This window comes from Lathamus discolor, chromosome 2 (genome assembly GCF_037157495.1).
Source record: "Lathamus discolor isolate bLatDis1 chromosome 2, bLatDis1.hap1, whole genome shotgun sequence".
In the NCBI taxonomy this organism is placed as follows: Eukaryota; Metazoa; Chordata; class Aves; order Psittaciformes; family Psittacidae; genus Lathamus; species Lathamus discolor.
This window is the reverse complement of record NC_088885.1, coordinates 23,629,852-23,657,334: the sequence shown is the minus strand read 5'-3', so window position 1 is coordinate 23,657,334 and position 27,483 is coordinate 23,629,852. Positions and strand designations below refer to the sequence as shown.

The 27,483-nt window shown below is 40.3% G+C and overlaps 1 protein-coding gene across 15 annotated transcripts in view; it reads right to left on the bottom strand.

The window, feature by feature from the left end:
* The window catches only part of RBMS3 (RNA binding motif single stranded interacting protein 3), a 721,711-nt gene that overhangs the window by 347,646 nt on the left and 346,582 nt on the right, over positions 1-27,483 (bottom strand). For 12 of the 15 annotated variants that reach the window (XM_065666137.1, XM_065666135.1, XM_065666138.1 and 9 more), the window contains one exon: positions 6,269-6,438. In XM_065666137.1, coding sequence (XP_065522209.1) covers positions 6,269-6,438 — 170 coding nt within the window. The remainder of the gene's footprint in view (positions 1-6,268; positions 6,439-27,483) is intronic. The other 3 variants (XM_065666136.1, XM_065666148.1, XM_065666150.1) reach the window with 1 other exon arrangement.

Genomic DNA, 27,483 nt, shown 5'->3' with positions numbered 1-27,483 from the left:
CTTTCAGTCTTTGCTATACCACAGAACAGTGTCACCTGGTATTAATTACAAGAGAGACACAGATTATGTGGTTCCGTCTGAATGATTACTGAAGCCACAGTGCATCTTGCTTTAACATACACAAGGTTACAGAACACAGTAAATTCCCTTAAGTCTCCAGAGATTACTTCTTAAAAATACAGAAGCAGACACAGGCTAACACAACACTGCTACGTACATCTCAGATAGTTTGGCTTTTGTCTTCACCAGGGCCAGGAAAACAACACCAGTTTACACTGGGTACAAATTTGGTCTGACTTTATTTTTGAACAAAGGATTTACTCCAGGGATTCTTTTGGTCTTTTTGGTTTCAAGCTCACTATGGGGATCTTATTTTTGTTAACCTTTAATTTATTTATAAAGGTTTATTTATAGTTCACACTAATTATTTTTTATTAGCATTATAATGCAGAAAAAAAAAAAAGGAAAGGAAGGGAATTTATTTTCCCCACACCTTCATTTCATCAGTTCTCACATAATATGGACTTCTTGTTATTTCCACAAAAGGAAAATAAAAATAGCTAGGAACGTGAAACTCTTGCTGCCTTAACACGTGGCGGAAACAGCCATCACAAACTTACTATGAAGCTCAGTCAAATTGAAAACGTTGTACTTGTTGCAGCTATTAACAAGACCCTGTCCTGAAAGGCACCTTGAATCCCTCTGAAACCTCAATGAACTCAGCAGTTCTCTATGGGGGCTCTCAGTTCATTTCAAAAATAGTCTAGTATTTAAGTAATGTGCGTATTTTCAATTAATAACCTCAGCTACATGATCCTTGAGGCTAGCCCTTCAGTAGAATCCAAACAGTAGCAGCCTGAATATTTATTCAGATGTTCCATGGGACAAAACCAAGGACATTCAGAATGAAATGACAGGCTGAAATCTCACACTTGATGACCCGTCAAGGAGAAAAATCAGGATACCATCAAGAGAAAAGAAAAAAAAAAAGGGCAAAAAAAATCAACTAAAAAAAACCACCACACCCCCCAAAAAAGGAAACAAACCCAAAACATTGAATAATCTGCACAAAATACGGATCTAGAAGCTATTTAAGAGAAAGCAACACTCATGACAAGCATGATTCAGTAGGTATCTCCCATACTTGGAAAACTATTTGTCTGGGAGATTCTGTCTCATCTTCTTCACGAGTCAGCCTAAGCAGCATACTTACTGCTTTTTAGGTTTAGATGTTTTTACTGTTTGTTGTTCTAATTCATCCTTTAATTTCACCCTGGACCACAAAGAAGTCAAAACTTGACTGGTGACAAGTTAACTAATCCAAACAGGAACAAAGTACATGGAAACAGATTTCTGAAGGTACATGACAGATGCAAGGGCAACCAAGTCACGGCAAACATATAAGTAAGTTTAAACTATCAGATGCTTGAAGTAGCTATCTTTCAGACTACAGACTGAAAATTTCAATAATGAAAAATTCATGACTGAATCAAGATGAACAAGGCAATGAACAAGGCTTTTTAGTCAAATGTTGGGGGGTTTAAGCCACTTTTCCCAAATTCCCTTTCTCTTCTTCAAAACTTACTTTATCCTATAAAAAGCATTGGGCCAAAGTGATCTTCAGTGCAAACATGTAAAGAAATACAGACAGAAAAACCAAAATCTTGAGAGACATACTGTGAGATTTTGAAATGAAAATGAAAGCTCAAATGCTTAATATATGCGTGAGATTTCCTTCAATCTATCTGCACCGGAGTGTAGTTCGTAAGAATGGGATCTGTCCAGTATACCAACAGGGGACATCGCCATCTGTGTATGTCTGTAAAAGAATTTTGGAATTCTTCTGGATGAAATAGTAAACCATGCATGAAAATTAGAGCGACAGGCTATGAATATTTCAAAGATAATAATTTATATTTTGCTTGTACAGTGACAGATCATGCACATTTTCCTGTTTATAATCTGTAATTTTACATCTTAAGGTTGATTATCTTTCCTTTTGATGAAAAGCACATTTTGACTGGGAAGATACATGTATAATGGTGTGTACCACCGCACCAGCAGACTGTGTATGTCAGAAAAATAAATGCTAATGATGTGATATTAACTAATCTTTTCATGAAACATTTAATAATCACAGCCTTGTCACATTTAATAATCACAATTTTAGACCTGTAAGTTCCAGTGATCAATAAGCAGAATAAATAGAAAACCTCAAGAAAAGTTAAAAAAGGCCAAGGTCCGTTTTTGTAAGTTCCTTTACTCAGTGTTTTTAAAAATCCAGGAAATGATACACATAAAATAACAACAGATCCTTGCTTGCTAAACATTCCTATTCACTCTTTTTCGATGTAACCTTTGACAGAGTCTATAGGGTCCCAAATGATGCAGTGCAAGCTAACAGCTTCCTGACGCAAGAAAGAGTTTGATGCTGGACACTTTTTAAATCAAATGCTGAGGATCAGAAACACACCAAAATAAAGTTTTCCAATAGCAATTTCTGTATTTATTTACTCAGCTACTGTAGAGCCTATGATGACTTGTTTTCCTTTAGCTGTATGAACAGTTTGACAGATTAGTCTGACAAGGTTATTCTTAAATTGATAAAAGGTTTGATAGTGTCAGAACATTTGTCAGAAACGTCTGACATCACGTGTAATGGACTTTGCACTTCTAGCATCAATGGTACTCCAGTCTGCTGTTTCCTGCTTAGTGTGTGAAACACACCACCCAAAAATACACAGCTGAAATACAGAAAACCAGGCAGGATTCACCAGAACAGCCTCATGCTTTAACAAACAATTCTCATTAAAGGGTTTCTCTTCCATAACCCACCCGGCAACGGGCAATAAAATAAGAAATGTTAAGCGTCACTTAAACAGTGGCCTCTCTGCTGGAGTAAATCTGGAAATGGGATGGATTATGATAAGCGTACATAACCAGAAGCATTTCAAGCATTTTCTGTACTTCTGAGAGCCTGTCCTGGGTTCAGCAGTAGCAGTCATTTTTCTCTTTCTTAGTAGCCGGTGCAGCGCTGTGGTTCTCACTTTCAGCCTGGGAACAGCGCTGATAACACCGATGTTTTCAGTTGCTGCTCAGTAATGTTTACTCTGACCAAGGACTTTCTGAGCCTCATGCTCTGCCAGGGAGGAGGGGAAGCCAGGAGGAAGCAGAGACAGGACACCTGACCCAAACTGACCAAAGAGGTATTCCATACCACAGCACATCATGCCCACTATATAAACTGGGGCAGTTACCTGGAAGGGCTAGATCACTGGTCGGTCAGGCCGGGTACTGGTTGGCAGGTGGTGAGCGGTTGTACGGTTGTATTCTCTTCCCTTATTTCCCTTATCATTATTGTCATTGGTGGTAGCAGCAGTGGTTTGTGTTATCCCTTAGTTACTAAACTGTTCTTATCTCAACCCGTGGGAGTTACATTCTTTCGATTCTCCTCCCCGTCCCTCCAGGAGCTGGGCAGGGGGGGATGGGACTGGGGGAGGAAGGGGGGGGGGGAGTGAGCTGTGGGTGGGGGGCTGCATGGCTCTGGGTTGCCAGCTGGGCTTAAACCATGACAGAGAGAAATATTGTGGATTTAGAACATTATTCCCCAGACCTGCCAAATGTCAGACATTATAACTGACAGTTGTACTGCTGGCAGCCTTGTCACATGCTAGAACAGAGGAAATGGGTTCAGAAGGGCTCATTTTAGGCACTGGCAGCTAGCCTAGGGGAACCAGTGTCTTGGACATAAGCTAGCTTTGGTGAATAGCTCTCTTAAATGCAACTCTCCAAAAATCTTGTGCTGCAAAATAATAGTAAGTTTTATCGACTGGAATTTAGGTTTTCACCTCACATCTTGCAGCAAATTAGGCTAACACTTTGATGCAAGAAGCCTAGGAGCCAGCACCTTCTGCTGTTTTGTGAAAACCTGTTACATAAAGTCTTTCACACATAGTGAGACCCCAGCCATGTAAGCTAAGAGAGGTCTACAGAAGATAACCATTTCTGAACAAATCTATGCCTTGCTTATATAGCAGCAGATTGCTGCTATACATACTGCAGTGGCGGGAGGAGAAGGGATTTGGACCTTTATCCACCTCTACTATGTAACCATCTGCAAAGTTAAAGAAAATGTCTTTCAATATATTACTTCTAAAATCTACATGTTGCCATGATAAATTTTTGTCTTTTCAGATACGTAAGTTTTCCTATACCATCTTTCCTTTTGCTTTGACAAATACCTCTAATATTCTGAAAAAAAGACAGAACAACGATCTGGTTTCTCCTCACTTCCATACAGACAAAGGACAGAAAAATCAGCAAAATGAATGTCAGCATTTTTTCCTAAAGAGCATCTGTTCACACAGGAACTCCATGATACCTAGACAAAGGCCTCTAATCACAGAGCAGATTAAGTTTAGTAGAGTGCATTAAAAATTTCGCCACAGTGCTGAAAGGAAGCTCTCAGATACTCAAATGTGCACTTCCCATACACAGGGGGATATGTAAGGGGTCTGAACTTTGTGATTCAAGTAGCCCTGCTCATACCAGAGCCTCACATCATGACTGCAGCACTAAGCACCAAAGCCATGAGGCTCTTCTAGGAATAGTTAGTTCATTCCTTATTGGTTGAAAGTATTTGTCTGAACTTGGACAGGGTCAGACTGTAACAAGGCATATGGCAAAATAGCTTTCTGAACATCAGCAGACAAGATTCAATTTATACCTACTGAGGATCTGGCCCTTAAACAGGGATTATCTGTGGCTGTCACAAGCAGGAAGTGTCAATGAATACAGCTTGTACAAATGTCAGACAGGTATATCAGCAATTCAGCTTCCATGAAATATGAAAAACCACCAGCATGCTATACTCCTGTGAGCAGTTTGCCCATTTACCTGTAGCAGCTTTAATAGGAGAAAGTCACAGGGAAGAGATTCAAGCTCACACAATTCTGTTAAAGTTCAGATATCAACTGCAGTAAGATGGCTAGTTCCAATCCTAGCCAGCCATGTCCACATAAAGCATACTTAGGGAAGTCTTTCAGCGTGTTTGGTCAAAATCAGGAAAGACAGAATCACATAAAATTGTAACATACCATTAAATTGTTACTCCTACAAAAAGATTCAAAGCAATATTTCGATTCAAGCCATTAGATCAACCCCAGACTGCTCCTTGCTTTACCAAATTTCATTTATTTAACTTATTTGCAATCTATTTGAAAGGCTGATTTGTGATGAAAGATACCAGAGATACTGTTGTCTTTTGCAACAGACAATACTGTGGCAAAGCATTATAGTTCTGCATCATAACAAGAATGGATTTTTATTTTTCAAATCTCTCCATATTTTTATTGCAACACAAAAAATAATGTTATCCTAAATTCCACCCAGGTGATCTTAGCTTGCAATCTCAAACTGGATTATTCCACTCCCTCATCATAGAACCCACTAGATTGGAAAAGACCCTTAAGATCATCAAGTCTAATCATTACATCACATCTGCCAAGTCCACCAAAAACCACATGAATAATCTAGACTTTGGAAATCCACTCAGGTTCTCATTTCTACTCTCATTACCCACTACATTCAGTCAAGTGAGGAGGGGTAAGAGGATGCAACATTTTAGAAAACAGTTCTTTTGATGACGCATGAGGAGCAAAGAGCTCCTTTCTGTTGCCTCTCCGGTTTCAACAGGAATAAAACACAATAAAACTGACATTTTTCAGCACAATATGCAAACATGACTCAAGATAAACAGTGCTACTTTCTACACCACCATTTTTTAGTGGAACTGCAGATAATTATATGTTAACTAGATAGTCACCAGGCCACCCTCAGTGGGTTTCATACTTCTCAGACTTTGAGCCCAGCAATGTGTGACACAGCAATCACAAGATGTGACAAATAACTAAAGTGGGACCACCCATGTTTTGCTGTACACCAGGCTGTGATTCACAGATCACTGTAACTAAAATCTGGCATTAGGAAGGTTTTCTTGCCGTGCAAATCCTTCTTTTAACATAAGAAATAAACCCCATACATTAAAATACACAGAAGTCAATGTGAAGGCCCTCATGTCTCTATCCCCTAAAGTTCATTACCAGATTTTCCAACAGACATTAATTAGCTGTTCAAACTAAGGAATAACACTTGGCCTTCAAGTGCAGAAGGCTTCTGATGTCTTTTTGTGGACATCGTAAGTGTAAACTGAAAGGCCAGCTTTGACAATTTCCTACCCAAAGACACAGAGTATATTAAGTGCACTTACGGCTGGCACAGCTTGATAAGGTCCTGATCAGTGGTGCCGGGTGGAAGGCCTCGAATGTACAGGTTGGTTTTACTCAACTGCTCTCCACTGCTGTTGTTGCTGCTGTTGTTGCTGCTGTTTGTGCTGGGGCTGGGAGGAGCCATGGGGTGGGGAGCTGGTGCATAGGACTGCTGGAAACAGAACAAAACAAAGCGGCTGTTACTGGAAAACAAAAGCATGGGGTGGACTCATGTGCTTTATGCAGGTAATTCCAGAGTTGTGTACTGAGGGCATGCTTGTCCTGATTGCCTCAGGCTGCCCACTCTTACAGCGTGTGCACCCACCCGGACCCAGGAACGCCCTTCAAAATGCCAACGGGGCTGAGATTTGGGGTTTAGCCATGACTATGAAGTGAATTATGTTACCTCTTTTGAAAACACCTTGAGTCAAAGTAGCTAATTTATGAGCCTATTTTATCTAGATCACAAAATAAAGCTCGGAAATAACAGATACTCAGGAGTGACTAGTATTAAAGGAAGATTAACAATGTACTTTAAGAATACTCTAAGACACAAATAAGAATATCTAGCCAAAGGTATAGAAGCTGATGCCAGAAGCCTAGTTAGTCTTTTCTAAACATGAGGAGTGTCCAGTACATGCACAGTCAGGTGGCAGAGTCTTGGCTAGACTGAGTGAGGGATAAAAAAGCCCATCCAAACAGCGTGAAATGACTCTGTCTTTACAGGTGACTTTCACAATAGAGAAAAAGGGGTTGGAAAAGATGATCCAGCTAAGACCTCCTGCCCTCAAAACCTTACCACTTCTGAACAACTACAAAGCACACACAACAACTGAGAAACACCACTTAAAAAGGGAGGAATTCTCACAGGGAAACCATCATTCTCTCCTAACTCCCTGGTAAATACATGCTGTGAAAGTAGACACACGCATGCTATATAAATTACTTAAGTGCCTCTGATCTGGCACAACAGGGAATTTAAGCTGCTGCAACCATCCCTCACTCTCTGACCATCAAAGTATTTACTTGCAGCACAGAGTGCCTGTCAGGAGAACAGAGGAGTGGTTGGAAGGAGAAGGCCATGTCCTGCCACCACTGTGACCTATGCAGGAAAGCTGAGATCTTAAGAGAGAAGTTGGGGAAGCTAAGGATTGCTGTGGGCCAAGGTTCCGGCTGGGCAGTGAGGGAACTGGAGGCAGAGCTCCAGGAACACAGCAGCCTGCCGAGACTTGGGAAATCCTGTTTTCACAAGCTGATCAGTGTACTCTGCTAGCAGTATGCATGGTTACAACAGCAGGTAAATATTGGGCCAATGCTAAGTTAACCATGATGTGCTAATGGACTAATAAAAGCAAAACATCTGCAATTTTCATTATAGTAGTAGCAATGGCACTTCAGTAACTCCTAATAGGCTTGTTCTGCATTTAAGCCTTGAAGAGAGAAAAATATTTAAGTCTGTGAGTAATTTTGAGCACACTAATCAACTGCCCCTTTACTTTCAGCGGCCCTACTTTAGTGCTTATAATTATGCCCACACAAAATCAGAGCCTCAGTAGATGGACATTTTTACCTCTTTCAAATAAGTCCCTTCACTTAGAAGAATCAAAAAAAGTTGGAGAACATAAGGGGAGCATCAGTGATAATTGAAGCTGAGAGGCTTTGATTAAATACATAAAGTACCACACTTGCACTGATGCCTTTCCTGCTGCCTTCTCTTTCCTGCTTCCCAGTTTCTCCTATTTAAACCAAGAGAGCTGGAACACACAATCAGATGTTGGGACATCAGAATTTCTCTGCCTGCTTGTAATGTGACTCAAGTAGGAACCATTAAAAGGAAAAAATAGTTTCACAGATAGTGCAATGGCAACACTAACAAGTAATGACATTAGCTCTCACCTAGAGTAAAGGAGACAGGGCAACAAGCTTCCTTCCCCAAGTATCTGTGTAGATACTTTTGCTGACAATCAAAAGCACTTAATGCATACGGATCATATTTCTCTGTACACGCATTTTATCAGTGGGTAATCCTCACCCGCCCAAGCTTCAATGTCATTCCCAGAAATAGACTGCTGAAGCAGCAGTCCCAGGTACCAGGCACAGGGAACCATCTTGACTGAGCTCCAATTCTATGGGCATGTTCTGGAAATCAGCTCCACACTACAGCCTTGGCATAGGCAAAACTGCAGGCAACAGTAACCTCCAACAAATACATAGACATGGGCATCTTAAAACATCCTGGCTGAAAGCGTATTTAAATCTCTGGGCACTCCACAGCCATGGTAAAAGTAGATGTGACTGCATACAGCATATGTTTGGCTTTAGTATACTAGGAATTCAGGAAATATCCTGTGGTAATCTCACACATTTTGCTTATTGGTAAGGTAAAATATAAATAACCTCAATATGACATCCTTACTGCTTTACCCCACAACTCCACGTTTACCATACACACTGAATGCACATAAATGGTGTAAAGCAAAGACAGAATTTTCTGTAAGCCAATAAAGTGCTATGTGCCTTAACTATTAATTATTATAACTAGATATGTCTTAGGAAGGGAAAATGAGTAAACGGCCTACTGTCACACCAACCTAATAAGCAAGAAAAAAAAGGTGGAAATATACCTTTGAAACACAAAAAGCAATTTTCATTCTATTATAAGATCTTTATCCTCACACAGAGGAAAGCATTGGGGGCCTAATTCTAATTTAAGCTTAAGACATTTTATCCCTCTCGGCCAGCTGAAAGGGGACCTAGAAACGAACATGAATTACATTTGCACTGATTTTAAGGCCACAGCTATAAAAAGACAGTCCTCGGTACACCCAGAGAATTAGGCCATGGGATAAGTGGTCTCTGAAGCAAGACCTGCTAAGACTATACACACACACAGATGCCCAGGTTCATGACAGCATCCTGGGAGATGCTTTAAGGGTGGGTACAGAGGCAGACACATTCCACTTTGGAGGATGCTGATCTCCTTAGACTGGAAACTCCAAACTGTACTCCAAACCCTCTTCACTAATAAATCTCAGCCACTGCAGCCCAGAATAATTGCCATGCATATTTAATACACCAAGAAGACTACAAAATTGCCTGTACTAGGGCTGATGACATCTTCTGGTCAGTTGCCAGACTAAAAGCTTCGGGTCAGAAGAAAGCTTTGAATTCTTGTTTCCTGAGCCGATGAGTGTATGACTGGTGGCAGAAGTATGCGATTTGTCTCCAAATGAGCAAAAGGTCTGGTTCATTAATCTCCGCGTGATAACTGGAGTGAAAGAAATGAATGGCAACCTAATGATGATCCCAGATATGGACCACTTGCTACAGGATCCTGGACGATGCCAAAGTGGGGCATTGTTTGGGAAGCTGTGTGCGCACCTTACAGCGGGGAATTTGTGCCTTGTTCTGCTGTTGGCCCCCTCCGTGTCTGGGGCCAAAGCGCTTAACTTCTCTGCCACAAGAGCTGTGAGGAACACTGCTTTCCAGAGTGGCTCAAAACACCCTGACACCAGCTGTAGAAATATGGGAAAGACATTTTGCCAACACAGCCAAGCACAGGACCTGCAGTGTTAGAAAAAGAGCATTAGGTAAAATCTATAAGTTTTACTTCAAAAGGAAGCTGGAATTCAGAGCTGGCTTGGCCATTAACTTTTCAAATAACCAATGCAACCAACCCATTTTCCAGTTCTCATGCTTCATTATTCAGAGGGGAGTATGTGGGGAATGAAATGTTTAGTAGATCATTCCAAGCAGCTTATTAATTTAGCATGGCTGGCTAATAGGATTTGTTTTCATCTGCAAAAAATGAATGAAATTTCTCTTTTATTATTTAAAAGCAAGAAATTAATGTGCTTAATTCTTATCCAGCCTCATGAACACACTCTTGTGCTTAAACCCTACCACTGAGCTTTCTGAAGCAAAGTGTCCCACACAAGCGCACACAGCTAAGCATGAATAATGAGATACCTTGGTCTTTCTTACTAAATAAGCCAGAAATGCTGAACCAGAAGCCTCTTGGTTACTAAATTAACATCCCTCCTCCTTTCCAACATCCAATCTCCTTTCTCAAGAATGGTATTTATCTTCCCATGGCAACCACAGTCCTCTTACGTAGTTTTTCACTTGTTGCAAGTTTAGTCTAAAGCATTTCTCTTCCAAAGCAAAACACTACTTAAAAAAGACAAATTTCAACTATTTTTCACATACAATTCCTTTTGGATGGGAGTCACAGGTCCCAGATGCCAAGTTGCAGAGTCTGCTTTATTAGCAGCAGCTGGCTCCTTGGCAGGCATCTGAGGCAGTCGGGCTTGTGGTTTTGGAGTGGCCTCAGAGCCTAGCATGCAGCTGGACAGCTATGCTAGCAGACTAGCCAATTTGTTTGTATTCACCTTTGACTATCCCAAATTTGTACTCTACTCCACTTGAAAGAAAGATCTTGGAAAGATTCCCCATTAACACCGACGCACTGACTTTTCCTATCATAGTACATAATTTGTATTTAAAAAAAATTTGCATAACGCACAGACCTGCCTTAAAACCTGTGTTATTTAAGCAATTGTGAACACACACTATCCATTTCACTCTTAATTGAGTGTTTTCCAGCTGCTACATTCATCTCACTTAGAGCCCAATTGCCACAGAACTCCCTTAGCTCCTGATTGAGAGAATAAAATAAGGCAAAGTAAATATAAATAAATTGTGCAAATATCAGTTTACCGCTCACACTAGCAAAACACAGCTCTCTTTACACCCTACTGTAGAAAGGAGTAATTTTTGAGTGGAGGGTTCTTACTGGCCAATTATAGTAATGATGAGAGGATGCCACCAACTTAACAGCCCGTTGATGGGCATTTGAGCTGACTGAACAGAAAACCTCATACTAAGCAAAAGACAATCACAGTTGAAGAGAACACAGAGAGTTAGGGCAAATATAATAAGAAGAGTTAGACAGAAGCAACTCTACTGCCTTTGGCTGGCTCCCTCAGTGAGGAGTAGCACCAAAAGGTAAGCTGTATTTCTCTCCCATAGCCAGGTGGAACAGAGAAGTGGATAAAAGATGAGCACTGAAATGTGCCACACACAAAACTCTTGTATTTTAGAAATGTTGCGATCAAGGGAGCTCAAGGCATAATTTTCTTTCTGAGTTTGTAGGGCATTCATTGTTCTTGCGGAATTGACCTATGACTGTTGTCTAGGTCCCATCTAGCCAATGAAGACCTGGAAGACAGCTCCTCTTGGACACTTCCCCATGTACTCAAGTTCTTCCTTAGACACCCAACAGAAAACACACAGATATAATAGTGCACATTTTCTAACCCCTCTGCACAGTGGCAAAGCTTACTGAACTGTTTCCATAGAAGTACATACATCCCACCACTTGGCAATGTTTTCCATTTGGAAAAGAATGGCATGTGAAATGCAAGTAAATTCAGAAGATGAAGACAGACAGTAAGCTTCAAAGTCTGTTCTATCATAGTTCCTTCAATCAAAGAAACCAGAACACACCTCAAGAGGATTTTGATTTCTCTGAATCCCCTGCAAGGCCTTTAAAATGTGATTTGCTGGATACAAGGCTGGTGAGTCAGAGCTGCTGAGTTAAGCTCTCTGTACTGCCACTACATCACCGATTCCTTATGTCCCAGTTTACCAGTCTGTCATGATTCTTCCTTATCTTTTCAAAGCTTATAAGATGCTATGTGATTACTGGATGAAAGATGTTACTGAGGACTGCAATATTACATTATTATAAGATGAGGAAAACATTATTAAAGTGTAAGTTAACAACTAAAGTCATCCCTAATTCTTTTGCAGGTAAAAATTTTTCCTGCATAAAATTATTTAGCTACCCTGTAGCCAAACTGAATGAATGAAACCATCTTAAAGCTTAAATAAAATTCCAATCCAATTAGGTTTCTAAATAAAAATAATTATTTTTATTTTATTTAAAAACAAACTCGGAATTATTCAGTCACTGTGCTATCTTGCTCACGCTTCTTGTATACATTGAATTACGGTGGGTTTTTTTCATTCTATTCCAAACAATATCTTTAGTCCACAGGAAAAAGTTGTAATTGTGTTCTGCTTAACAATCACTTGTGAAAAATTACAATAAAAAAAAAAACACACAAAAAATTAGTCTTTCAATAGGCATGTTAGTTATTCAACAGTCAGACAGGTTAGTAGATACTTTGAGATCTTTGTTTCACAGACAAAGCTATTGGGATTAGACTAAATGCTCCTGGAGCTTACAGTTCCCTTGAACCTGGCACAAAGCACTATAGGTCCATAAAGCAGAAGCTCAGGCAAAATTTGGCTCAATTTGCTTTGTTCTAAAATACTTCTCTTCCAAATCATGACTGTCCAGCTTTTAGCATTTTATAAACACTTACAAGTAGACAATATATAGGAAGCAAGGCATCCACAGGAAGAGGATGAAGTCCTTTATTGGACAGTACCTGCAAAGTAGGTCTCATTTTATACAGGTTTTTGCATGAAAACCAAAGCAACAACCAAACAAAAGCAATTTGCTCTTCTTGGCTATCTTTAAGAGCACTGAAAGCTTAGCAATCATTACCCAGGGTGACAGACACAAGAAGCCTGGAAATTTTCTCACTGATCACAATATGTTCTAAGACAGACTGAAATACATCAAACTATACATCACTCCATTTCCCACCATTACTAATAGGAGACTTGAAAAGTAAATTGGTCAGGTGGAAAGCGGCTTATTTTGAAGTACAATTAAGCTTAAATAATAAAGTGGATTAGAGTACATATCAACAGGGGAGACTGATGATCATCTTGTCTGAGGATGAACAGGCCCCAGCAAAACCCAATCCAAGACAAGGGAACAGGGCAGAGATAAAGAACATTGTCTGCAGACTGAGAATGTCTCGGCCATTGCTGTCCCACTAGGTTTAGGTCACTAAATAAATACAAGCTGCCAACTTCAGCCCTTCACCCTCTCCCCCCCCACGTTGCTAAACTAAAGATAAAACTACTTATCCCTCATAAGCAATATTCCATTTATCTGTGGACTGCCTGCCATTCTGGACTAAACTATGGTAGCTTCCCTGAATTTAGGGCTTCTCACATCCAGACAGGAGGGTAACAGTTTAGACCTTAGCACTAAAAAGCCAAAGACTAGGAATGCAAGCTGTGTCACCAAATATTTTCCATAACAGAAAATAACCTTCAGTCTTGTGTCCTCCCATTTATTTGATGGCAGGAGGCTCCCATGACAGATCATTCCTGTGGCATTATTTCTCAGAAAGGGAGAAGAATTTTTTCTATAAAGTATTTTGGCAGTTTGGCAAACTCGCAAACAATACCCTATATTATCTGACATAAATTAGTGTTATTGCTTCATTATCCAATCCAGCATATTTTATTGATGTACTGAGACTAAATATGAACAGAATCTAGATCTTAAAGACTCTAAATCTGGGCAATTGGGATGATAACACATTGCAATTCCCTAATAAGAATATTTTAGAGCACAGATCAAAATACGACAGCAATTATTGCCTGTGATACAACGACCTTGTGGTAAAAAAAAGGGGGAGAAACTACAAATTTAAGAAGAAATTATTGTTTGTGTTTACATTTCCATATAGCCAGTTTTGGGGCTACAGTGACGAGTTCTCAGTCCATGTGAAGGTTAAGAATAAAAATGCAGTTTAAAAGGCATACTTAGCTTTTGATAATTAACTTTTCAAACATTTATGAAAACAAACGTTTCTGTTTCTGAGAAACTACATGTACTCTCTGGGTATTTGTTTACATGTGGCAGACTAAAAGTATCTTGGAAATGAGATGCAGGAGGCACATGCTTCCTTGTGTATCTTTTCTTCACACAGTCCACACGTACCACAGCATCAACACTGGTGCAAGGACCTTAGAGTAAAAGCCCATCACATAAAACTGAACTTAAAGCACAGGAAAAAAAGCCAAAACATCAGTATCATCTCTTTCCTTTCCACGTGAGGATTTGAGAAGCAGAGATCAAAACCAGATGTGTTTTCATTTTGCAAAAGTAAAGCCCAACCAAAAAGGTTTTTCAAAATCCAGCCCAAGTTTCCTCAGTTTGTCTTTCTTATGGAAGAATGAAGCAGGAAGTCTGCCACTGTCGGCATAACCATTGATGGGATGGAGGATCAGGGGTGGCAGAGCTCCCCAGGAACAGCTCCCATCATCATCCAGTGTTATCACAATAAACTTTTGTAGATGTTTATGGGGAATCTCTGCCCCCTCCACCCAGTTCTATATAAAGATGAGTTGTGCCTCCCATCCTGTAGCCAAAGGAATCCACAGAACACAGAATCTGGGAAAGGTCTGTCCCAAAGATAACAGTGTGACACCATCAGGACAGAATTTGGGGCATTCCACAATAGCAGGAGTTCCTGTTTTCTTTGAGACTCCTTGGGCTACAGCAATGCACTGCTCCCAGGCTGGGGGCCAGAGGATGCCCACAGAAGATATAAGCCGCCACAAACCTCTCTACATTCTTGCTTTTGGTACAAACTCCTCTAACAAGTACATGATAGCAAATACTTTTTAAAAAATTGTCCATAAAAAGTCATTACAGTTCATACTGAACTAGGAAGGAGATAATCAACCTCTTAAGACCGATGTACGTAATGTCATTTAAAGGACACCTAGAAAGCCTTTCAACAGTAAGCTGATACAGCAGGGATAAGAATCTAATGGTAGCAGTTAGGACTTAGAAATCAGCCTACGGATGTAGTTGGCCAAGGTAATGCTGAGCACCTTCACACTTCTGACAGTCCCGAGCACTGTACCATGAAAAGCTAAGGGGCACAGGGAAGCTGGGGTGGCCATGCGTAGGGCTCATAACAGGCAGCTGGGTCTGAAACCCCATGTTAAGAACCTCTCTATCCCATTCCAGGTACTTCTCTACATTCTTAAAACAAGTTGTCTGTGTAAGAGAGTGAATGTTATAATCAAAGTCACCATTATAAATGAACTAGGACACTGTTTGGTCCCACATAAAGAGTGAGGTGAAGGAATGGGTCTCTGCAAGACTCTGAAGGAACTTGGTAATGAGGTGAATTACAGACCTTTGTCAGGCCAAAGGCAGTTTTGAGCCGAACATTACCAACAACCATGGAACACACAAAACATTAAGTACCTGGGAAGGTGAGCAAGATTTGCCATGATATATTTTGGGATTTAAGCACTTACATTTTCAGCTAGTGTCACTATGTGCTCAAACTCATATGCTAAGGAAGTTGAATACAGATAAACACACTCTACTGTAGACTCTGGGCCCTTATAAAACCTCCATTTCCTCCAGATTTCATGTGGCAGAAATGGGAGGTAGTGTGGGAAATGCTATTTAATTTCCTTTGATTTAACAAGCATCTACTACAATTTACATTTAAATTTTCTTCCAGACATCAATCAAATCCACTTGAGGCAAAATTCACTAAAACTAAATAATCAATGCAAAAATAGAGAACCTGTTTATTTTTTGAATTTGCAGAATTACACTCACTTTATTTACAGGCAATTCTATTTTATTTCCTTAAAGTTCAATTTCTGTAAATGATATTGGTTTTGAGGATTAATTTAAGCATGCTGTGAGTGTGCAAAACCCCCAACACTCCTGTCTTTTTGTATATATGCAATAACACTCTATTTTTGTTTCCATTCATACTCTTATTAGAAAATCGTCTCTGCCTTAGGATGAATTGCAGCCTGAGCTATAAACCCTCAAGATACATCCCATATTCATACCAAATGCAGACTGAGATTATTGGACCATGTGTGTAACTAAATGCCACAGCAGCTACTGCCAACTGTGAACTTTGCTGTTGTGACTAGAGGTCCTGGGAATGCCCACAGGACTACTAAATGATGAAAGTCTCCTTCTAAATTTTGTAGTACTTGAAGTCACTAGAAGATGACAACTCTTTCTTAGCAGCTACTGATATTCTGACATCTGTTTTTGCTAGAAGGTAAATAAAGATCTTGAACTTCTTCGAAAAGTAAAAATAACTTTAGAATGTCCATTTTGCTTCAAAATCAGTGAATCTGAATATGCATAAATCTGCGGTGCTAGTTAGACATAAGACCCATAATTTCTTACACTGTAATCCTGTATTATTCAGCAAGTCCATTCCCTTCTAATACCTTCTTCTTCCTTCAATATTTCCACCATCTCTGGTTTTTAGCACTTTAACAGGAGATGGTGGGGAAGAGTGGGGAGGTCTAAATTTACTAAGGTAGAAGTTCTTGGTCTCCTCTTCAGCAACAGATTGTGCTTCTGTGCTTGTCCAAATTTTCAAATGTCATTTGACTCACACACTCAAAAATGTTGACTCAAAATATCCATACAAAACTATCTTACAGCTCAGCAAAAGTAACCTACCCTCTTTTTTCCCCCGATATGCACAGAATGGCTCATAACAACAGCAAAAACTTAATTTCATCATGACAACTTTCTTTTCTCATTTCCCTAAAATCATCATTATTTTCTGCTAATTGTTGTGGGATGACGAACCAAGGATCTTGCTAACACATAGATTTAGCAGAAGTTGTTTCGCCTAAACCATTTTGGGCTTTGTGCCACAGACTTTTTCCATACTGTGCGTAACAATGCAAAGAACCTGAACTATGCTCAGAAGTGAGGAGCCTTGCAACATGGGGACTCAGCTGCTTTGTTATGCACCTGTGTAAAATCCAACAGAACACTAATTTGGATAATGAGGTACTCTTGTTGCAAGCTATAGGAATTCAGAGAAATAAGATACATGTGTTGAAATTCCTGAAACAAAACAGAAAACATTCTTCTAAAAAATAAGAGATTCTAACACATTCATCTGTATTTATTATGTTTTTTTCATCCAAATTACATATTTCTTGATACACAAGAGCTTAACTTTCTTTCTGTGCTGCAACACTACCTCCAGTCTCTTTGGTTAAGTTTCTGGCTTTTTGACCTTTTAATATTCTTCAGTCACAATTCATTTTTTAAGTCTGATTTTTTTCTCTGGAAATAATATGTATTTAAAGTAATTTCAAATGTTAAATCAGGATCAGTAAAATAAGAAAACCTTCTTAATACATTTCCTTAATAAATATTGTACCAAGCTTTAGAATAAGAGCTTGAAGAATGTCAGCACGTAACAATAAGGTTTATATCTCAAATTGGACACATAAAAAATATTCTAAAAGTCTTAATATCACTTAATACCACTGTCATAGACTCATATGCACAAGATGTTGAGCAAAAAAAAGGAATTCAAGTCTAAAATGAAAAATAATTTACATACAAAACCAGAATGGGGAGAGTGACAACAATACTTCTAACAAAACAATCAATTGTAACAAATACACACGGTGTTACCAGCTGGAGCAGGTATTGGTTACAAATACCAGGGCAATAAGGTTGTCCGTGGCATGTTGGCAGTAAAAGGAGGACTAAAGAAAACATTTGCTCACTGCTGGATAGGGCAGGGGACTGGTGGCAAAGGGTACGAAACAGATGGAGGCACTTGGCACTTTCTTCACCCCAGTATCCACTGGCAAGGTCTTCTTGGGTCTCTCTGCCTAGTAGTAGGGTCTGGGGTGAGAGATGCTGCCCCAGAAGAGAAGTATTAAGTTAGAAAGTACTCCAGGAAACCAGTTACATGCTACTCAATAATGACTGCAAAGGAGCCAATGCCAGTGAGAGGTTGCTCTGTCCTACTTCTGAAAGGCCATGGCAACTGGAGGCCGTCAGAATGTTCCTCATGACTGGATAAAGGCAAACATTACACTTGTCTTCAAAAGAGGGAGGATATGGGGTACAGCAGACTGGCCACAGCCTGCCAAAACTAAAGAGAAAAGCCTCACAGAAGCTGTGCCTAAGCACATGAGGGCCAAGCACTGAGAGCAGGCACCATGGACAACCTAGGACAAATAACACTTGGCCACTTATTTGTCTTCTGTGTTGAGACAACCAGCTCTACAAACTGGGGGAGAGGACTGGAAGTTGTTTATCATGACTTTAGCAAGTCCTGCAATATGGCACCTTCACAACAAGCTGGAAGACAGGAGGAAGTACACCCTCACTGAGATTGCATGTAACACCAACTTGGCGAGAACAGCTAACTGAGTAGGGAAAAGGGTGTGCTGGTCTTGCCTGGTGTAGAGTTAATTTTCTCCTGTCTCAAAATATTAGTATTCAGTATATCCAATGCTATATAAGAAAGAATTACTCAAGACAAAACTTCTTCACCTCACACATTATGTATGTTAAAAACCCTCCAAGTTTACTTACAGAACAAATGCCTACTAAGTGATTTCTGCTGGTGCAGATACATCCTATAATCAAATTCAACTGCACAGAAAGGATTTACTAAAACTGACACATCTGAACTTTATTCCTTCGCTATGCTTTGACCTCAAGTTTAGTTCATTTGCTAAAGTCATTATTAAACAACAATGTTCTACGCAGATTTCAGCAGCAGTAATATTTACATTCATGCAATATCCTTGGGTTAAAGGAATTAGAAATGCTGAAAATCCTATTCCTCAGCTTCTTTGAAGATGTAGTCTAAGGAAACACTGTCTAAAAGAAAACAGTACCATTTTAAAGGCAGTCTGGTTTTCAGTTATTTTAAATAAAATCAACTGGCAGATATTTATAAATCTCTGAGGCTGGTTTAGTGTGAGGTGTCCCTGCCCATGGCAGGGGGGTTGGAACTAGATGATCCTAAGGTGTTTTCCAACCCTAACTATTCTATGATTCTATGATAAAGTTCCACAATTAATGCCACTGCCAGCTGCCATCAGACAGCCGAAGTACAATTTTGGTAAGATTTAAAATTAAATGCACCCCTAGTTACAACAAATACCTTCTTCTTAAAATAGGGAAGGCAGTCTGACTCCCCCAGTCATATAAAGGCATAGCTCCCAAAGGGCAGTGTACTCAGACCAGGTAGTCAGAGTATCTAGGCTCAATCTCAGACATAAAATGTCACACACAGTAGATCTAAAGTGGTAACTACAACTTAAACCTCAACTTTGGGGACTTTGGCCCAAGAAAACTTAAAAAACAACTTCTTCAGTGATCTTAAAATTGCAACAGTACATTCAAGGACATGAGCATCAGTATTGCCAGTCTCCAAGGTGTGTTTGAGGACACTGCAGGGACTGAATCCTACTTGCAACCCAAGGCACTAAACTACCATTAAATACCTCTGCAAATGCTGGGGTCTTGTGAAAAGCAGAACATCTCTGATAAGGTATTTAAATTACCATGTGGTAACAACTACTCACATGGGATCCAAATTCAGATTGCATGGGCTCATGAAGAAGTCCAACATTTCCTAACTTCCTGACCGCATAACCTTAAAATAAATAACAGAGTCTAATAACAGAAGCTGACAGTTACTTTGTAAGAAACACCACATTTGGGAAAACAAAAAGCCCACCTAGCAGAGTGCTTTACATTTGGGAGTTGCTAATAACGGGTCTTTTGGGAAATGGCATAAGAAATGCAAGCAGAGAGTAATGATTCCCAGTACACCTTCTGCTTTGCGACTTCCCAACCAGAAGCTGTATGTGGACAATCAACCTAACACATAACAAATGTTCTACCTCTTCTACGATCTGACCAGTTTAGCCCTCTAAAAACCTCTTTGTGGGAATCAGTTTTAGACTTTGATATTATATTAAAACATTTTTAAAAAATCCATTTATTTTAAATCTGCCACAAAAAAAAAGTAAGTGGTGCTGCTTCCCCCCGTTCTTGTTTTACAAGGAAAATTTTGCAGTGGTTCTTTTTTCACCATTCTCCCATTCAGAACATTTTACCTGAGACTTTGTCATACTGTACCCCATGTCTTACACAGACAATCCTCAAAAACATGAGGAAGGGCAGCCACCCAGTCAGAACTCTTTTAACTCTAGTGGTGTTAAATACCCAAATCATCTCTCATATGCCTAATATTTTGTTTGTAATAGCTTGCCACTAGATTTCCTTTCTTGAATCTAGGGCTAATATAGCTCCTGCAGGGCAAAAAGTCTTTCCATACAGCAAACAACCTGTTATCATATATTTCACTGAGGTCCACTTATCATTCCAGTTCCGTCATCCTACCAGCCCAAATAGGCAAAACTCTGCTGCAGAGGAGGGAATCTGTGCAGCAATGTGGCTTTGCTTCAAGAGACCCTGCCATAGCTTTCTGCTGCCAAACAGAGCCTGGCTCTCTCTGTCCCTGTCTCTGGCTCCCCACACTCAAGACCTCTGGAAGTGCCTTTGTTACCAGCAGACTTTTGACAATCCACTGGTCTGCCAGGGATGATCACAGTTTAAAAGTTCCTTTGCAGGCTGTATACTGAGGGTTTCTGAGCCACAAGTGGCCTCCTGGCATCCTCCTCTCTTTCCCTCCCTCCCCGCTTCCAAACAGCAGCAGCTACATAAAGATGCCTCAGAGCATCTGGAAGAACAGGAATTGTTCAAGCTCTGAGAGCAAATCAGGCAAGTATAGGTAAGGGTCAATATGCAGAGTGATTCCTGCAATTAATACCATAGCTCTAAAAAATACAGCCACAGCTATGAAGTCACACATGTGCATTCATTACATTTCTCAGTCTAAATATCATACATTTATTCAGCAAAGAAACAGTTTTTTCATTCATGCTTTTTACAGACTTTGGTAATTAGTCTGCAGTAAACTAACTACTACATCAACACAAGCCAGGAAATCAAGACTTTGAAATATCCGCTCTCCCAACACCACCACGTACGATGGCACACAGAATGGTTTTCCTTAAAGCACTACCCTCCAGAAGCGTTAACTGCCAGATTTCTGCAGTGACAGTCTGCAAGGCTAAAATTAGCAAGCAACACCTTCCCTTGCACCTCATCACATGATAGGAAACAAACATAAATAGGGAAATACAATATGTTCCTACAGGCAAAGTCTGAATACTTTCATCTCCATAACAGTTTAGAATTAAAGGACACTTACACAAGCAATTCCTCATGATACATCATCTGTTACTAGTGTTACAAGTCACTTTCTGCATAGTTAAAAAGATGGCCGCCTCTAAATATGCTCCTTCACAACTCAGTCTGGCCTTAATCAAATTACTTTATGTCTGTGCTACAGACAAATTGTTTTATCAGGCACCGGTATGTTACCAGATGTCTATTTATTCTAGCACCCTTCTGCACAGGTAACAAACCTTTCAGTGGATCCGTCTCTTTGATAACTGTTATTCTATATTTCACTCAGGAGTATCAAAAACTCCTTCATGGGCCATATTCCTCCCTCCTGCACCACTGAGGTGCAGCTGATTGCAGGCTGGATGGCAGACTTGGAAGATAAAACACCAGGTCATATTTCTCTTCTTTCCCCCTAAAAAAGTGCTGTGCTGTCCTTAACAGCCACGTAAAGCAGCAACAGCCCTTCTTTTTCAAAACTTTTCCAGAGGACACAAAAACTCTGGAGCGTTTAGACCAATTTGCTAATTCATACACAACAAATGGTAGAATAGATCTACTGATGTTGCACCACAGTCCAAATGCAGACAAATTATCAACTCATCTAGGACCTTTATTTCCCCTGCTTAAGGGAAGCAGGAGCAGTCTTTCGCACACACACAAAACCACAGACATATGTCACAGTGTTGCATAACACTACATAGCATACAACAGGAGTGCATATAGCTAATGTGATTCAACTTCCACAATGCTCTGACAACCTGATTCTAAGCTTATCATCACCTCGCTGGCTCAGTTCTAGCTCAGCTCGACTATCATCTACTCTTCTTGACGCAGTGGCATGCTTGTGGCTGAGGAAAAGGGTAATGTTCTCTGAAGCAAGGCTCTGGCTTGGCCACAGATTCCCAAAGCAGCACCTTGGCTGCGCTGAAGCCACTGCATTTCAGCAGACCTGAGGTAGGGAGAGGCAGAGATTTTTCTGCAAATCCCCAGGGATCTGACTGCTTCTATTTTAGTATCCCTAATTACAAACATCGCTATTTTTGGTCTTAAAACCATCAGAGCTTCTATAAAATTAGCCACAGCATTTCACTCGAAGTCATCCTGGCAGCGGGCAGCTCCACAGGCTAGCAGCCTACTTGTGAAAATAAGGTTTATCAGCTACTCACTTGATCACAACATTTCTGACAGTTTAAAGTTGAGCCCCACTTAAAAGAAATCTTAAAAAAAAAAGCAGGAGAAAAAAAGCCGGTGGATTAGCAGTTCTCACCCAGCATCCCAAGTTTGTGAACTGACCTTGATGTTTAATAAGAACTGTTTATGCCAACAAAAGGGAATTAAAACCAAACAAACACAAAACCCCCTCCCCTGCCACAACATCTAAAGAGCAAACAAGGCCATTGCCATTGATTCCTTTCAAGCCATTCATCAAACTACTGGCAACAAAATTAAGGCCCAGCTTCGTTACAAACAGAACAATAAAGAAAAAGGAGGTTGAAAATTTAGGAAGAAATGCTCACAGACAATAGATGGATGTAAGATTTTTTATTTTTTTTCCTGTCAACAATCCAGGCACCAGGGTTTTCTTTGCTGTGCTGAAAATTACTAACATGAGTACTAACAAAATTATGTGGCTGTTTCCGATTAGTTCCATGACTTCAAATTTCAAGTGGTTCTTGAAATATTTCATTATTTATCAGAGCTTTTAAAAAATATATACAACATTCATGAATGAAATCAGGAGAGGAAAAAACACTTTCATCTTCATAAGCAGGAGTTGATCTTACTCGAATATCCAAGATAGATGACTTTTGCTGCCTGTGAACCTAGCCTACCACTCCTCTTTAGAGATTTGCCAAATGAAGTCAGCTTCCTTAACAAACAAAAGCAAAAAAACTAAATACACTACAAAAGACAAATCTACCACCAATAAAAAAAACTCTCAACACTTTCTCCAGCCTAAGCCCACAGTATTTGCCTTCAGCAGCCAAGGGCTCAGAAATGCCCTAGCTGCATTTATTAGCTATATGGTGGCATCAGTTGGGAAGAACACACAAGATCAGCTCTGTTCTCCATCCCATGCACTCTAAAGACAGACACCCTTCCCACAACGTTGTGGTCCATGGCCTTGGCCATGCTTTTGCCATCACCAAGAAAGGACAGCACTACTACACAAGGACCAACACACTCACCCAGGGCAGGCAAGGCCAGTAAGCAGCGGTGAGATGCTAGGAAGAGATGCACAGAAGTGCCCAGTCAAGAAGAAGACACAGACAACCAGCATCTCAGTATGGCATCACTCAGCTGAAGTCCAACACCTTGCAGCATCACACGATCCCTTCTTCACATTCATCACTTTGCACTGGAGTGGAAGCTCTCAGAAATTAATGTGGATGGTAGGCCTGGCACTTTGTATCAATTAATACATTGTAAAAATCAATAATACCAGTCGTGTGACAAGGCTGGTAAGTGATTACCATGATGCCTCATAAATCGGTATCAACTTGCCATATTTTGAATTTAATGCAATTAAGGATATGAAAGGAGAAGCTTTCTTCAGGGAAAGTAAAGGTGGCATAATAGAAAGTCTCTTGGCACCTAGTACCAATGTTAACAGTTGCTTGCGAAGTGAGGCAGCGAGGTCGTTATCCTTCCTGAAGATATGGTGGCACTGCTTATGCTAGCAGGTTAATTTTCCTCTATTTTCTAAGCTCCCTTGCAGTTATCCACTGATGGCTGGTCTCCCTCTCTAAGCTGACAGTTTATCCAGTTGTTATTAAAATCGTTTCCATTCAAGCTGCCATTATTTAATAGCCATTGTCTGTGTATATAAAAAGAAAACCCTTTAAAACACACTTCAAACACCTCTATTAGTTAAGGAAATATTTAACAGCAGCAGTAGCTATGCAACGAAAGGTTAAGCTAGTTAGTGTTTGTAACAATTGCACTTAGCTATTCTATACAATGGCAAGAACATCTTTGTGTTTATCAAGGGAACAGATTTAGTAAGAAACCGCACACAGCAAGAAATAAATGAGAGATGCAGGGAAAACTTGTATTATTGTGGCATCTGCTAGAGCTATTTTGGAACAGTGTTCCCTGTGCTGCTTCACTGACGGGCTTGTGAGTATTGACTAAAATTAAAATCCATTTCTCAGGCATTCGTAAATAGGCCACAAAAACTTAGCAAGTCTAAGGTGTTTGGGGCTTTTTATGGTCCCATCATTTTCTCCATCCATTTAGAGTATGTTACAGCCTATGCTTTGCAGTGGCCCTTGTGCCCTGGACCTGCTATGAGAAAGGCTCTGCACTTTTCCACCATTCCTTATGGCACATCCTCACCCCTCTTGCATATAGGGTCAGCCTCAGGAAGAGCTTGTCCTGAGGGACTACTTGCTCTTCAAACTGGACTTCAGTATTAAACCCAAATTTTTTGTAAGGACAAAGCAGGCTCTTTGCTTCCAGTGGCTTTGGCATCCAACTTCCTTGGGTGCATACGAAAACCCCAATTTATCTTCTGCTTTACCAATGCACAGAAACCCCCTGCATAGGCAAGGCCAAATATTTATATCCTGTAATTTTTAGGTATTTTTTAAAGGGCTGATTCACTGTCATATGAAGCAGAGTCCACTTCTTTTTGAGGCAAGATGTTCAACTCACCAACATTTAATTATTTTCTTTTCCTCCCATTAGGATGTGGCAGTCTGATCAGACAGCCAGAAAAACATAAATGCAGAGATGGATTTGAGCAAGATTGCAAGCCCTCTGCTCCCCTTGGCAAATCTGAGCTACTCACACATGCACTGAAATAACTGGGGCAGTGTGAAAATACACTCATCTGTGTGAGCAAAGTTTGTGTAAATCCAGACACAACTAACCTCTAGAAAAATGCATATACCACCTCTTACCCTGATTTTAAATTTTTTACTTGGTGTTACATGCTAAAGCATTGTCTATGTTACCTCAAGAGACAAAGAGGAAAAACAAGTATTGGGAACGTAAAACAGAGCTAAAATGGTACGTCTGAAATTTAAACTAATCTGCTAATCTAAAAACCTCCATATTACGAGACTGGGTTTGGAACACAAAAAGCAGAATATATCATGATTTGATAAGTTGCACATAGCAATATGAAGGATAACTGCTGACTTGCTGACTTTATTTCTGGAAAGATAAAGTTTATTCTGATCCCAGCTATATCAACACATTAACTCCTACTGTTATCAGTTTCCATACGGTAGTATCAAAAGGGCTCTTCTTCTTCAATGGGATGATAAAGAAAAATACCACTCTCTTAGCTATAGAAGTATTCCCATAAAACACAAATTGCTGACTTTTTGGTGAAAAACTTATATCTGTATCACCAAAATGGCCATCAGCTTAGGTAGAGAAAATTATTTGCACGCAGAAGGAGGAAAGTGCCAAACTGGAGAACAGAGCATCTGCTACGGAGACGGCTATAATTATCTCATGCATCTGAACACCACTGGGCATTGAAGCTACACTAGCTATTTTGCCAGATACTCTATGTTCAGGGCTTTTACTTGACACCAGCAGGAAATAAGCAAGAGTTTGTAAGGCCTGTCAATACACAACTTGCACACTTCAAAAGGCTCTACTTTTGATGACATATGCCTAGTCTTCTTGCTCTAATGCAATGAAAATCTGAACTATTTTGCTGTCACTGTCTTGTATTACAAAATGCTGTAACATTGCTAACTGTAGTGCTCACAGGCTAACAACTACTTCTGTGCTACCCATCCTGATGTGCTCTGCTGGCTAAGCATTTCAATGGGGGTCCTGGAGATTTCAGAGAGAAAGCAGGAAACAGCAAAATTGCCACTCTTTAGCCTTACCTCCATCCAGCAGAAAAAGCAGGTTAAGTGGCTTCCCTCAGTGGATATACAGTAAGTGCTGCTGCAGGAACTTTTCCCTGGGGATGCCAAGCTAAGAAGGCTCAAGCTTGGCCCCAACCTGTGTGCAGGGAGAGCTCTGCTTCTCTGCTTCTGCAGGGGCAAATCTCAGGCCCGGGCTGCACATTCAAATCTTCTCAATGAAAGCCTTTTATGGGAGCATTCTTTGGTATTTTGTTAGGTTATCACGCACTTCTGGTCCACTCACAGAGAACATATCAACCACAGCTGATCCCAACAAGTCTTTTTTAAATACCCACCTCATGCCTGTCATCAGCAGATCACACAGGCAAATACAGAAATGAGTTATAAAGCTGTTCTTCTTTTAGGACAACAAATAGCTACTGTTCCTACTTCCCCACAAGTAATATGCGTAATACTGGTTTACTTTTTTTTTTTCAGTTGCTTTTCCAGAAGTGAACATTTTTCCCTGTTGTATCTCAGTTTATGTGTGTGCTTTTCCAAGAAAGAATCAGTGGAGAAAAGGAACAATAAAAATACAAACTGCAGCAAGAAGAATAGTGTACAACAATTTCCTTTGATTCTGGGAACACTAGAGGCAAGAAGGAACTCAGCTGCCTGGGTATCTCAAGGACAGATTCCCATGTGAGACTCCTGCCCGGCTGTGTCACAGACACTGACAGATGGGTTTCCCCAGCCTTGAACAACCTAATGGAGCTTTTAGCCAATTTGCATACTGGCTGTCGCTGGGTGAAATGGGTATGTGTCAAGGACATTAAACAGGCCAAGACAAAAGTGTAATAGCCTTGTATACAATATCATTTCTTACTGCTCGCTATTCTTCCGTCCCCAGGGGTGGGGAAGAAAAAAAGAAGAGAAAAAGAAACAAGTAGCCTCGCTGGAAGCTGGTTCTGAGGCAGCAAGTTCCTGCTGTTGGGAATGGGCTGAAGCAGCAAGGCAGTCTTGCAAAACGGAAGAACAAAAACACTGCCCAGATAATTACTAGCCAGTTTATTTTCTTTTTTTAAACCAAACCATCATTGGAGTCTCCCAAAGCTTGCCTATATTAGCGATCTATTTTGGTCCCAGTTCCTCAAAGAGAAGCATGTGGAGCCACTTCCTGTGCCTGAATGTAGTCCAACGTAACACCACAGAGCCCCACACAGGTACAAGAACCCAGCTGCTCCCGCTCTGTACAAGAGCTAAGCCTAAGGCTAAGCTTTCCCAGGCCTGAGTCCAGATTTTCTTTCACATCTCCTAGCACCCCACACATGGCTGGCTCTTAACAAATTAATAAGAACAACAAAAAATTCAAATTGGACTTGCAATAAAAACCTACAGCCTGATGTGAAATATAAGGTCAAGCCCTCAGGATGGCTGA